The sequence below is a fragment of the Triticum aestivum genome, chromosome 7A (genome assembly GCF_018294505.1).
Source record: "Triticum aestivum cultivar Chinese Spring chromosome 7A, IWGSC CS RefSeq v2.1, whole genome shotgun sequence".
In the NCBI taxonomy this organism is placed as follows: Eukaryota; Viridiplantae; Streptophyta; class Magnoliopsida; order Poales; family Poaceae; genus Triticum; species Triticum aestivum.
In genome coordinates, this window is record NC_057812.1 from 130,555,190 (window position 1) to 130,569,784 (window position 14,595).

General features: G+C 39.6%; 1 protein-coding gene across 2 annotated transcripts; it reads right to left on the reverse strand.

The window, feature by feature from the left end:
* Nucleotides 1-2,053: 2,053 nt before the first annotated feature.
* On the reverse strand, nt 2,054-8,150 carry LOC123150170 (cystinosin homolog). Of its 2 annotated transcripts, XM_044569998.1 has the most exons (9): nt 7,806-8,150; nt 6,340-6,472; nt 4,785-4,874; nt 4,575-4,699; nt 4,404-4,446; nt 3,896-4,013; nt 3,749-3,798; nt 3,562-3,634; nt 2,054-2,321 (listed from the first exon to the last, which is right to left on the reverse strand). In XM_044569998.1, the coding sequence occupies exons 1-9, from the start codon at nt 7,925-7,927 to the stop codon at nt 2,260-2,262; spliced, it is 816 nt and encodes a 271-aa protein (XP_044425933.1). In that variant the 5' UTR covers nt 7,928-8,150; the 3' UTR covers nt 2,054-2,259. The 2 variants fall into 2 exon arrangements, with proteins under 2 accessions (XP_044425933.1, XP_044425932.1); XM_044569997.1 differs by lacking the exon at nt 2,054-2,321 and having other exon boundaries at nt 3,269-3,634; nt 7,806-8,148.
* Nucleotides 8,151-14,595: the final 6,445 nt, after the last annotated feature.

Here is a 14,595-nt window from a genome sequence, read left to right on the forward strand (position 1 = left end):
CGCTTTCAGTGGGAGGAGACGTTCCTGTCGACGACGAGGCGCCTACGGTGACTTCGTAAATCTCAAGATGATATGCCGGCTCGGTCTCTCGGAGGTGCTCATAGGGGTAGGGTGTGCGTATGTGCGTTCATAGGGATGAGTGTATGCGCGTGTATATGAGCGCTTGTGTTTGTACTGATGCTCAAAAAAGATATGGATGTATCTAGATATATTTTGGTTGTAGATACATCCATTTCTGCGACGAGTAATTTAGAATGGAGGGAGTAATAAACATCTCGATACATCTCCTTTTATCCATTTTGATGACAAATATTTCTGGATGGAGGGAGTATATCTAAACACCCATATCTTACCTCTTAGCTTTCTAACACATGTCTAGATACATCCGTAAGACAAATCTAAAACAAGCCTTTTGGGGCGGAGGGAGTGGAAAATTAAGGATGTTAGAAAATCAGTTCCAAAAAATAAAAAAAATTATTTGGAAAAAATAAAAATGTGTGTATGTATGGAATAAAATGCTCATCACATCTTTAAAATATATTCATGTACTATATAATTTTATATTCATCTATCCATTTAAACAAAGGTTGTTTTACATTTCTACCCTTATTTCATGGGTCATCATGCTAGGCACCAGCCAGATCAGGGATCAGCCACCTCGACACCCACCCTTCTCATCTCGCACCTTCGCAAAACACACACTTCCCTCGCCTCGCAAGTCCACAAACCACGAGCTCCGCTGCAGCAGCACCCATTCGTCTCACCCCAGCCGCCAACAGGTCTGGAGTAGTGTCGACTCACAACGAGATCTACCCCCACCCCTGCCGACTTGCAGCAATGACTCACAACAGACGCGCTGCCCTTGCAACACTGACACTCTAGTGTTCAGTTCGTGCCGCAAAGAAGCACAACGGCGACCACCTTTGCAGAGCGGCATGCTTGTAGCGTCGGTGGTCAAGCTTGCAACATCGAGCCTCGCCTGGGAGCAACACCGACGACGCGCCCTTTGAAGCACGACAGGCTCCCCTAGCAGCAGCTCGCACTGATGCTTGCAGCATCGCCACCCCTCCTCCTTTGCGGCTCCAATGGCCGGCTTGCAGCAGCGCGCGCGCACCGTGCGACATCTTTGGATCTGGCACAACAAGGTCGGCATTGGTGGTGTAGCCTTGCAGCAACAGTGGCGGCGACAGGAGGGTGGGAGGTAAACGGGGAGGGGAGTTGTGAGCAAGGGAGAGAAAAAGAATGAGTACTAGGAGAGGATGAGGTCGAGTATGAGAGCAATGGGCATGGACCCATGAGGACGCGTGGTACGCAAAGGTTGACGCAAATGTTAGATGAGCCTCCAAAGCATTTTCCCTAGTTCATTCCCACTCAATAGTTTACCCTAGTTTTTGTCAATGATCAGAAATGTTCTTTCATTTTCGTCTTGTCAAAGACCTTTTGACTGTGATTAAGGCAATTCTTGGACATTTTGCCCTCTTTACAGGTGAGTCCATTGACAAAAAACCGGTTTCAAGATGTACTCTAATCACAAAACAATTCATGACTAGAAAACCCCTAAGGCACTCATACCGATGACACTGTATTATTGTTGCTTGCTTAAACCCATGGAGCACCTTATGGCGTATATGGACATGGTATATGTTTGTGCAAAATATACCAATTAATTAAATCATCAGCGGAAGCAAAAATCTCAACGATGCCTTAATCTCATTACTGATATTTCTCTCATTACTGATGTTTTCTCTCAATCACCAAAACTAACCTATCAAAGTTAACCTGGAATACACTTCTTAGTTGTCACTCGAGATCACGATCTTGAGATGAGAATAACCAATCCACATATAGGTCAACTCATGGTGTGTTTATTTTGTGTTACTTGCGCTAACAATCACGAGTAGAATTGTGTGCGGTTTGTTTTCTTGTGGTAAAGACTACATGAGTAGAATTGGCATGTACTAGAATATTTGATTTCCAATGCTTCTTCTTAGCTAACATATGCACATACTATTTTTATTAGTGGGTACATGTGGACAATGCCAGATTTGGAGGATTCTTTTGAACGTTTCATCGTTGAGCCCTTTTGCTTTCCTTGGTAAATCCATCACACGTTTTTATTACTTGGGAGCCGCATGCTTCATTGGACCCATAAGACCCATCTTCATCTCCAATCCTATAAGTTTACACAGCCGTCCCATCTTCATCTCCAATCCTACAAGTATACACAGCCGTCCCATCTTCATCTCCAATCCTACAAGTTTACACGGCCATCCCATCTTTCCCATCTTTCACTTGAACGGGGAGAACAGGGTACTCAGAGTCTGGTAAACAAAAAAGATGAACAGACATACAAAATTCAAACACCCTCCGATTTACATTGGATTTCTGTAAGCACATTGATAATTGATAAACAGAGAAAAGTAAATTAAAGCATACTAAAATTGTACTAGATCCTCCGTGTTGCACTTTCTATTGCTTTAGCTAACTGGCAGGTAGATACTTTAGTGACTAGGTTTGGGTTGGAGACGCTCAAAGAACTTCCGCTGACGGTAAATGCTCCTACTTTGGCAGTAGAAATATTTGCCATTTTCGAAATGAGTAACTCAAATGCTAGTTGAATCGCAAGACAGTTCCTACCGTGGAAAATCTAAAGAGTATTTTCAGTGTAAACAGTAATTGTACTTATATAACATGTAATTACCAACTCAACTACTCCCTCCGTTCCTAAATATTTGTCTTTCTAGACATTTTGAATGACTACTACATACGGATGTATGTAGACATATTTTAGAGTGTAGATTCACTCATTTTGTTCCGTATGTAGTCACTTGTTGAAATGCCTAGAAAGACAAGTATATAGAAACGGAGGGAGTACATGATAAAAACATGCACTTGCATGCTCGGTACTCCTTGAGCAACTCATTTAATGAGCACCCAATCTTTAATAACTCGTTTGTCTACATATTATTCGATTTGAAACCATAAAGTCTAACCAAAAAAAGGCCAAGTTAGCAAACAAGCAAAGCTCCATTTGCGTCTATCGTTTTCTTACCATAGTCAAACTTTTATACCAGGAATAAAATAGGCCATCGGTAACTTGACAGTTTAGCAATGATGCCATGAAAAATAAACATAAAATAAATTGAGGTCGGCACACGTGGCTGTCACACTTTAGCAAAATTCTTGTCTGAAACATGCCATTGGTGGTAGATATTTAAAAAACTGCTGCCGTGATTAGTCAAAGGCAAAAGGAAATAGAGCAGGCAAATAAACACTAGCCAAATCAATTATATATTGTTTTTTGTAAATCTTTACACAAAGTATAAATGTCAAGGACAAAACTGAAGGTCTGCAATATTTAAATTTTTACAGTAATCCGTGAAGAAATATGTACAGCAGTTAATTCACAATACATGAAAAATAATCGTGGTTTATCTTTGTTAAAACAGATAGAAATTGAGACAGCACTGCGTGTACTGTACATATATCATACACTATCTTCTTCAGGCTTATCTGAGGGCCTGATCAGAGGAGCTACCCTCTCAGAAATGATGGCCTTACCATTCTCATCCCGTTTGACAGGGTACAACACATAGTGTTGAATTATGAAGAGAACATCGAAGAAAACAGTTTCCTACAAATTCAGGGACATGAAATTTAGTAATATTTTATACTGTGAGAACATGTCAGAAAGCTAACAGGTGACCAAAAACGTATAGTCTGTAAAAGACTAATAACTCATGCTCACCAATGAAAGAAGAGTCTTGCCGATATTTCCATAGAAATTCACTAAAGTGTCTGCAGCACAATTTGTATTGTTAGGAAAAGAATCCAAATATATATACATAACATAGAGCATGACATGAGTTGCAATGAAAGGAAAAATGCAGCTTACGCTGATCAATAGATTGCACACCCATCTGACCAAAGTTCAGCACCCCCCCTGTAAGATCAAGTAAAATATTGCCAATACTCCAACCAACTGTACTCTTCCGCCTGAAGTTCATCACAGCCTAAGGCACATAGGAAACATAATAATGGTTAGAAAGGACACTTAACAACAGCACACCACTTGTATTTATGTACTTATTATATATGCTCTAGTTTAGAAATATCGAAGTGAGAATTTGTACATTATAGAACAAGAAAACTTCATTCAAATGAAATATAAGAACCAATGGAAACTTGACATATCTGGGGTGTTCATATTTAGTTAAGTTTATGTACAATGCTCTCAACTGCTGATTATTGAACGCAGATACATCATGCTGAATTTCAGTGTTCCTTTGTCCATATTTTGTAATTTGTACTACGTATATGATATCACTAGTTCAACATTCACATCAGGAGACAGTCATTTGGTTGTACTCTGTAACTTAAGTAATGATAACAAGTAGTAATACCTGAGGGATGTACTTGACTGTTGTCATCGCAACCTGTATTGAACTGAGATTCAAAAAGATAGGAGCAATATCAGTCCCACTTTTACGAACAGAAGCAAGATATATCAATTAAAAACATTTAGCTGATAATAACAAGCAATGTTAATAACAGTGAACGTACAAAAAACTTACTTGAATACATCAATAAGCCATAGCCAGTTACTTTTTGGCCAAGCTACAATGAGGCAAACAATAGCAGCTGACCAGACAACAGCAGAGATTGATATGCACACTTTGGAGACTTTCTGGTTTCCACGCTGTATATTTCAAGTTCAAACATTCGATATTAAGTTTCACGATTTAGAAGATGTATCTGCAGTCCCTGAGGACAAGTAAACTAACCTCATAAATAAAAACTTGGTAAAGGGTAAAAGATGTCAAGGCCACTGCATGTAGAGAGAAAGCAACATCATTTGCAGCAACAGGAATCATCTGCATCAAACGATACATTTAGTTAATGTTAATTTTAGGCCTGGGTAGATATAATCTTGATACTACCCCAATTTTTTTTGTAGTTATTGTAGCTATCTAGGTGGAGTTGGTGTTGCGCAATATGTAAATGCCAATGTGGAGGGGCTCTTTACTCCCGCTATCTCCTCCAATACGCACACTCGTGCGTATTCGAGAAAAAAGTTATTGTAGCTATATATTAGCAAACAATATTAAAAATATAATGATATTAGAGTATCTGTGGCAGCAAATAAATCAAACAAGATTATTAGATGGCAAATCTAAAAAAATTAATGTTCAAGATTTTAGAACATTAACTACAAACTTCCGAATACAGCATCTATTCAAGATCGATGGGAGTCATGATAATAAAAGAATGACCTAGCGTATTTTGTTTCACAAGTACGTACAACATAACAAAATACATGGAATGGAATCTTTTTCTTTAAAAGTACTAACATGTTATTACAATATAAATGCTACTAATAAAAATATCAAATCATATGTACATCTAGACTTTCTTTGGAATTATCAAACTTGCTAGACATACTAATACAATTTGTAATTATTTGCATCCAATATTTGCCCTGAACAAATAAAAGAAGCCATAAAGAACCATAGATGACAATTACCAAATTCAGTTACACAGAAATGATGTGAAATTTGTCAGCTAAAATTGAGTCTAGAATGGTTTTTAACCAGTTGGTGATTGGTCATAAAATAGTCCTGATAGACATCAACAAGTTGTACTGGCTATAATAATGGCTCTCATGGAGAGTGGAATCCTAATCATAGCTAACAAAATTTTAAAAAAGTGCAGCTTTCAAAATCACAGTAACATTAAAATCATACAAGCACAAACCATGGATAAGTAGCACAATGGAGTGGTCAAACACAAAGCAAGATCCTTGAGCATACCAATATATTGATTGCTATAAATACCAATGAAAAGAAAAAAAAATCTATAGTACAGCTACCTTGAGTTTCTACCGTTAATCTGTATAGCTAACATAAAGATGCTAAAATGGTCTTCCTGCCTAATTCACATAGAAATAAAAACACACGAGTATAGGGAAGTCCCTTAGGTAAGGATCCAGCCACGTGTTACCCCATCCAAATTAATTGTGCCAATAGAAGTGTGGCTGAAACCATTAGTTTGCCATTTGATCAGAGTCAAATATGCTCTGGGTATGTACCCCAGTAAGACTATTTAGCTTTATAATTCTTCTGGAATACAACAAACTAGAACAGAGACCTTTTGTTCCAGTGCACCTGTTATGATAATTGTGTGTTTAACAAGCATGGCTATTATTTAAAATAAGGACTATGGGTAACTGACCAGACATGATGCAAGATCATAAATATGCTATGACACTGAAAAAATATGTTGCTCCTAAAATTATTCCCACCATGAACTATCCATAAAAATAAGGCAGTGACGCCTAACCTCTTTATCACCAAACTTGTCATGATACTGTTGCTGGATGAAGGGGCTGAAGAATAGAGCAGCATTGTATATGAGGTAGGAAGAGTGCTTTGTGAAATTCAGCACCAGAAAATCGAAGTTCAGACCGACGACACTGCAATTTGTGAAAACAGGTAAACCACAGAACAAATCTTAAATGATAACATAGATATTTGGATCACTAACATTCTGAGCTGTTGCACAGAAAACCACGATGGGCCTACATCTTTTCTTGTGTCAGAGTACTATTTAAAATAACTGAATTTGCATGTTGAACATAAATACTGAACAAATGTAAAGGTCCAAACGAAAACAACTGAGTTAACAAACTGCCACAATTGCGAAAGGTAAATCTAGGGTGAGGCAAAAGAAGTGCTGATCAAATACTACACAAACTTGACTGGTTGAGTAGAATTGAAACATTACCAAACTATACTTCAAAGTTCAGACTAAAATATAGAGGGAAAAAACTGGAAAATAGTAAGGTTAAACATGCACGCATTTTCAACAACTAAAGGGCATACCAAACTGAGGTGCTAGAAATGTCTACAATGGGTAGATAAGATTATGAGATCTGCATACGTTTTTGAAGGACAAACCAAGAGGATTACACTACAGGGTACACTTCTGCGTAAGTCCAAATATGAGAACTCACGCATAACGAATTTAAAACGGCGCCAGTTAGACGGAAGTTTCAGACACAAGTAGCTTTTCTTAGTCATGATGTTTAGCTAGTCATAACTGCAAGAATCGACAACAATCATGATGGAGGGACAACAACGTGTAAATATAAGATGTTTTGAATATTTCAATGTGAACTAGGAGTATATACGGAGTAGAATGAGTGAACAAACACACTAAAACGTGTCTATATACATACAATTCAAAAAAAAGTTAGAACATCTTAAATTTATGAATGGAGGGAGTAGTTTATAAGCACGACAAGCAACTACGGTGCGTATATACACCACATGTCCTACTATACGCCAAAGGTTCATTCTACTCCGTACTAACTGCCTGTTGCTTTGTTTCCTTCCCCTATACTTTGCACATATGCCCCCCTCCTGTAAACAGGGCCATTATCTTGTCACAGGAGCAAAGCAATCGTGACAATTAGTAGAATTTCCAGCAGCCAAAGACACGGCTCATCATCAGCTCAAACAAAGCTGCATTTTTTCTAAGCATTTGACACGTTTTACCACCATATCCATCTTACACAGGTACCGGACAAATTTCTCAGGTCCATCCATCAATAGGACGAATTTTTTTTGGCAAAATCAAGACACATACCTTTCTCTGTGCGGAACTATGACGCTCAAACGGATGTATCTAGCACTGAAATACGTCTAGATACACCCGTTTGAGGAGCAGGCGAACAGCAGGTCAAACAGATCTAGCCCAAGAACGCTATAGGCAAAGGGGTAAAGAGAAGGGGGGAGAAGGAGCACCTCTTGCGCCTGTAGTTGAGGACGACCTGCGGGTAGAAGCTGAAGGACCAGGCGACGAAGGCGATCCACCCGATGACCTGGTAGAGCACCTCCAGCCCCACCGAGTTCCACGACGACGACATCGCCGGCGGCCCGTTGCCTCTATCGCCCCCCTCCACCTGCTGAGTTTGAGTGCAGGGCCTTCTGACAGCGATCTCTGCGGATTCTTGCCGCTGCCCCGGAATTTATAGTGCGGGAAAAGGACGGTCGGAATCCATCCAGAGGAAAAGGAATCGATTAATATCTCCCCGATTCCCCGTGCAGCGTCCCCCCGTCGTCAACGCAATTACTCCCATGCTTGCTGGGGGAAAACTGGCCGGGTCTGGTTGCGGAACGGATCGGGACGGGTTCCCCGGACAGGTGCGGACTTGCAGTTTTCTTTTCGGTCGTGAACGGTAGGTTTGCAGTTATTGCCAGTTTGCCACACACGAGCTGAATTTCTTTTTATTTGTAATTACTCCCTCAGTTTTTAAATGTACGACCTTTTAAAGATTTCAATACGGACTACATACCGACGTATAGTACTCCTTTCGTCTAAAAAAAGCTTGTCCCAAGCTTGTCCCTTGAATGGATGTATCTAGCACTAACTCGGTGCTAGATACATCCATTTGAGAAACAAATTTGAAATAGAGGGAGTACAAACTTTCAGTTCTTTTTCTAGATATACTTCGTATTTGAGAGGAGAGAATACTCACGCAAAAAAAAAACTTCCTCCATCTCAAATTACTTGTACAGTTTGTCTAATTCACATCTAGATGTTTTTAAAAAATGTCATATCTAAGCTCCTATAAATATATAATGCAACAACAAGAAACCAAATAAAACTAGAAAAAAAAGATCACAAACAAAGTGGACACCAGTTTAGATGTAACATAATTTATGTCACAACTAGATGTGTCCTAGACAGACCGTAAACCCTAAACCCTAAACCCTTACTTGTCTTCGATTTGTTTAGGTACGGATGTATTTAGACACGTTGTAGTACTAGGTATATTCATATTTAAATAAATCTAAGACATTTAATTTGGTACTGAGATAATAACTATTAACAGTTCCGGGCTGGTCATTTACTAATTTATAATTTCTAATAAATCTTAAGTTTTCATGTAACGCAAGAAATTCTATAAAAATGTAAGGCAAGAAATCTTCTATATCTAAATAGCTAGCCTCCACTAACTATTTCTCCTAACATGCAAGCACGCCACATCATCGTACAACATGCACGAGAAAAGACCCACACTTATTAACATATGTCTCGCAACATGCAAGCATGCCACTTCATCATGAAACCTGCATGAAAGAAGACCTATCTCAACATGCGAATTTCTATTATATTATTCTATTTATATTTAATAAATTTTTTACAACCATATAGTGATCAAACATAATAAATTATATGTAGTTTCAGTTTTATCCTTTTATATATGTTTCATCCAATGAATCACATTGAGATATGTTACAAAATATTTCCGCAACAACGTGCGGGGTATTATCTAGTTCTATAAAAATGTAAGGCAAGAGGTGAAGGTGCTCTGTTTAGTCTCACCTTGGTAGTGGAGGCGAAGTAGTGTCTCCACCACGTAACAGTTGCTTCTATCACTTCGCTTTTCTTGAGTGTTGAACCTTCTGATAGTGATTTCTATCTCTCCGTGAATTATGACCGTCCTTGGGTTTTTAGGGCGGAAAAGGGGAAGATAGAGTCCGTAGGACATGTAATCATTAATTTCTGCCATACAGTGTCACTATCGTCGACGGAATTGCTAGATTATGCTTGTTGGAATAAAACGATGGTGGCATTTACAGCTGGTTTTCTGAACGAATTTTGATGGATACACGATCATGTACAACCTATTATACTCCTAAGTTTTGCAGTTATTGCCATTCAAGAGCTGAATCATTTTTGGCGGGCGCTAGGCGTCAGCCGGTTGATCCCAAACGTGGTGTATCAGTTGCCTCATGCGTCGTTCGATTGGCATGTCTCTAACCGTTAGATCCAGTAGAACCCCTTTCCCTCCACCACCGACCCTTTTAAGTGTCGCGCCCCATCTTTACATAACTCACATCCATTCCTCTACTATCGATGCCTCTTGTAGCAGTGACAACATGCAACGGCTCAACCTTTGCAGCGTCAGTCCCTGCCATTGGCTATGTGTACATCCATGTCTTGCAGCTTGCAACACCTACCGATGACCTTGCATCGCTGGTGAGATTTGCACTTGCAACAATGGTAGTCGGCTTGCAACACTCGCAGTCGACTTCCCCTGGGTGACGAGATCTACATTTGCAGCAGTTGTTGTCTGCTTCCTAGAGTGGTGAGATCCGCTGCTACAACATTGGCCACCCACTTCCTCAAGTGTCTGCCTTGCAGAAGCATGCGACAAGCGGTGCCTTCGCACTATAGCACCGAGTCGATGTTGTAGCAACCCACATTTCCTTGTGGCAGCAATGGCGAGGCCATCTTGTCTCTGAATTGTGTATGATGCCTCTGCTTTGCAAGAAAGGCTAGCATGATTGGAAGGTGTGCACGGCCTGGTTGCTTGTGAAGAGGATAGAGGACAGAGGATGAGAGAGAGAGAGAGAGAGAGAGCAATGCATGTCTTGACGAGACGTTCAGAGATAAGAGGATAAGAGGGGAAAGGAAAAAAGAAACATGAGCTCAAGACTTGATGGGAGAGTGGCACAGACACATAGCGTCTCACAAGGCGACTGACGCCTTGTATCAACCGACTGGGTTGAAGTCTTTTGCATGTTCTTCTTTTTTAGTTTAAAAACTTTCAGTTTTGGGGTATGGTTAGGATGAGATAGCGAGAATTTCGCAAAATAAAGGGCACCACAATATCACCCAAACATTAGGCCACTTAAATGCATACTATCATATGTGTCAGAATAGTAGTGCACAATACTACTTTAATCATTACATTCACATTGCATTAGTGTCTTACACTAGTAGCATACTATTATTTAATTTATTCATTTTTAGAACCTCATTATAATTTGTTGATATTATCTACTCCCTCCGTCCGGAAATACTTGTCATCAAGATGAATAAAAGGAATGTATCTAGATGTGTTTTAATTCTAGATACATCCCTTTTTATCCATTTCGATGACAAGTATTTCCGGACGGAGGAAGTATTTATTACTAACTTTCCTCATTTGATCTTCTATGATATTGTATCAAAAGATGTGCTGGACTCTTCTCTCTCTATATCTCTCTCTCTCTCTTACCTATAATGCAACATCATCTTCTTTTAGGATACACTACATGATACTCTTATGATTAAGACACAGTTACACGGCTTCTTGCAATTAGTGAAACAAGCGAATCGGCTGCTAGGGTAAGCCGGTCATGTTTCACTAGATTGTTGGCAATTTTGCATAAAACCTCAGTTGTCCCGATTTGATAATTCCTTATGCAAGTTGTCCTAATAACCTTCGGCGTCTGCTATCATCAGTAAATTTTGGAAAGAGTTATTTTGATGGATTGTAACAGACATCCACTATCATAATCAAATGGGATAAGTATATTTTTCGTCCTCGAACTCTTCTGAGAATTTAGAAATCGTCCCTCAACTTCAAACCGGATAGTTTTCATCCCTCAACTATCAAAACCGGATAGTTTTCGTCCCTCGTGCCGCTTCGGGCGGTTTTAGTACGCGGTGAAAAGTAACTCGGTGAACAGTAAATAAAAAAAATAGCAACAAAATTCAAAAAAAAATCTGAAATTCTACAGCATCGAAGATAGTCTAGTGCGCAAGAACCGTGCAAAAATTTCGTTGTGTTTCGACATTCGAGCAGCTCGTGGCAAACAAAAAACTCTAAATATATACGTCGGTGAACAGTAAATTCAAAAAGATAGCAAACAAAATCAAAACAGTATGAATTTTTTGGCATCAAAGAGGCTCGGGTGTGCAACATGCGTGAAAATTTTCATGGTGTTTGGGCAACTTGGGGCAAAAAAAAAAACTTGGCTCAAATTTACTTTTTTGAAAAAGTGTGTCATTTTTTTGCTAGAGCTCCTCGTGTGTCATTTGATCACGAAATTTTGCACACATCTTACCTACCTGAGCATCTTTGATGCCAAAAAGTTTCATTTTTTTGCTATTTTTTGAATTTACTGTTCACCGACGTACATATTTATAGTTTTTTGTTTGTCACGAGCTGCTCAAATGTTGAAACAACATGAAATTTTGCACGGGTCTCGCGCACCAGAGTATCTTCTATGCTGTAAAATTTCAGATTTTTTTTATTTTTTGCTATTTTTTCAATTTTACTGTTCACCGCATACTAAAACTGTCCGAAGCGGCACGAGGGATGAAAACTATCCGTTTTTGATAGTTGAGGAACAAAAACTATCCGGTTTGAAGTTGAAGGACGATTTCTAAACTCTCGGAAGAGGTCGAGGACGAAAAATATACTTATCCCTAATGAAATTAGAAAATGATTATTTTGATGGATTCTAATATAATCTAGCATGTAAATGTACTAGCCAATTCATCCAAAACATCAAGATGGGAAACGTGGGCTATGTATTTAATGTATCTAGCACCAGTCTGCATTTTGTGTTTGCATGCAAAATGACACAATCATATGACAATGTTTGCATCATAATCAGAAAAGGTGGGTGAAATCAAGCTACATGATGGTGTACATAATCTCAGCAGGCCAATGAGGTTGAGGCTATTCTTGCTTTATCTCTTTATATTCTCCATCTAGAGCCTGAACATAGCAACTAGTATGTTTCAACTACAAAAAAATTACATTCTCTATTTCAATTTAAAAGTATCATGTTCTCGATTTCGATGGATTCACTGAACAGCACAATAATGATTCAAAACTTCACATGTTTTTAATTATCACCATGTTTTTCATCGGTTATCCATAAATCAATTTATAATGAAAATCTTGTATTTACTAATTTTTTTGCATGGTAATACACAACAAAGCTAAAGGAAGCCGATCAATTCAGTACGAACCTACACCGTGGTCGTTGTTTGAAAGCCAACTATTGTTGGAAAGAATCGAAGCCGGTTTATATCACAAGGATCATAGTATAAGGTACATACATACCGACCTTACAAAATTGAACAAATAGCAGAACCCTAGCTTTTGCACAAAGGAACAATAATTAAGAAGTAAAATTACAAATAAGACCAAAGAAATCTCTGATCATGACACCAATGCCCGTCACTTGCATCCGGCGCCACCACAGCAGCCACCAAAAGAAAAAGAATGATGAATCATCTCCACACCCGAGCTCAATACGACTCCATCGATGATATGCATCTTTGCGGACTTCCAAGGTGACTCGCCAAAAGCAAAACCATTACTGTTGAATGAATCAGACCGGGGCAACACCCCAGACACGCCATTGAACTCCATATCTGGTACCCCACAAGATAAAACGTCGGAGGAGGAAACCATACCTGCCATCCACGTACCATGAACCCAGCACATGATCCACCATCTTCAAGATGCCGTTGATGTAGACCATAATCTGCATCCGCTCTTGGGCTACCTCTCAAGCTCTGCGCCGGCGCAACAGTGGAGCCCGAGGACACAGGTCGACCACAAGAATGCTGCCGTCGCCACACCTTCCTTGCTTGAACAGACTAGATTCAAATTCATCCCCAACCATAGGACCAATCGCCTCATCGGAGTAGGATCTAAAGAAATTGTATTCAACGCCCCATCGCCGCCGCCGAAGTCAAGACGATGAACAACCTAAAAACCAAGCCACTTTAGCCTAAAACTATCCACATGCGTGGATTCGACGACCACCTCATCATCAACGACCGAGGTTGTCGGCGGAGGAGAGCCGCGGAGGACGGCGGCAAAGGAACTCCCTTGTGGCGCATGCGAGATCGTCTCTTTCTTCGATAGGAAGAAACGAACGATGCACATAGCTTTTTTTTTTTGCGGGGATGCACGTAGCTGATGTACTGTATTTGTTAATTGAAGGCATCTCATGAGCCCTAGGCTAATCTTAAATGTCCACGTGTTTTTTTTTTCACATCCAATTTTTGTTTTACATGATCTAAGTAGTTCTAACATGACGTGCAGTCATCAACTGGGTTCTAGTGTGATCTCCTATCGTACGAGCAGTCCAAAAAGTAATCTCATCTCATGTGCAGTGGTCGTTTTATACTTCTACTCAACGTACATGTACAATACTTTACCAAGTTGGTATGTCGCCGCCTTTTCTCCCCGACCGAGCAAGCTACAACCTTTCCTCCAGGATGTTTTGGGTGGTTTCTGAGGAGCATCTCTGCTTCGCCACCTAGGCTCATCCGCACGTCGTGGTGCCCTTTCTCATTTTATTTTGTGTCCCCTGCTCATGCTTATCGGACATCGTTGCTCTTCCTTGTGTGTTTCTTCTCCTGCCTTTCTCAACCTCAATCTTTCATATCTTTCATATACTTTTTTGTAAAGAAATATAAAAGCTCTTAAATACATTGAAACCTACTTAATAAAGGCGTGATTCAATTCATGTTCTCTAGCTCATTCGTATATTTTTTTAACACGGAACACACAGATGCTCACGTACACGCATATATACTCACCATCGTGGATGCACGCACACACCCTATCCTTATGAGCATTTCTAAGATATTGAGCCGGCATAATATTTTGAGATTAATGAAGTCACCATAGTTGCCTCATAATCGACGGAAACATTTTCTCTCACTGAACGATTAACCTTAGCTTCCAAGTTATGAATACGAATCAATCCATGATCTATTTTAACTTTT

What these genes read in the sequence shown, in the direction of transcription:
- LOC123150170 (XM_044569997.1), bottom strand. Translation starts at nt 7,927, where the DNA reads ATGTCGTCGTCGTGGAACTCGGTGGGGCTGGAGGTGCTCTACCAGGTC. An exon ending in CAGTCAAGTACATCCCTCAG is followed by an intron (nt 4,014 to 4,403) that starts GTATTACTACTT and finishes TATGTGCCTTAG; the next exon opens with GCTGTGATGAACTTCAGGCG. An exon ending in TGTGCAATCTATTGATCAGC is followed by an intron (nt 3,799 to 3,895) that starts GTAAGCTGCATT and finishes ATTGTGCTGCAG; the next exon opens with ACACTTTAGTGAATTTCTAT.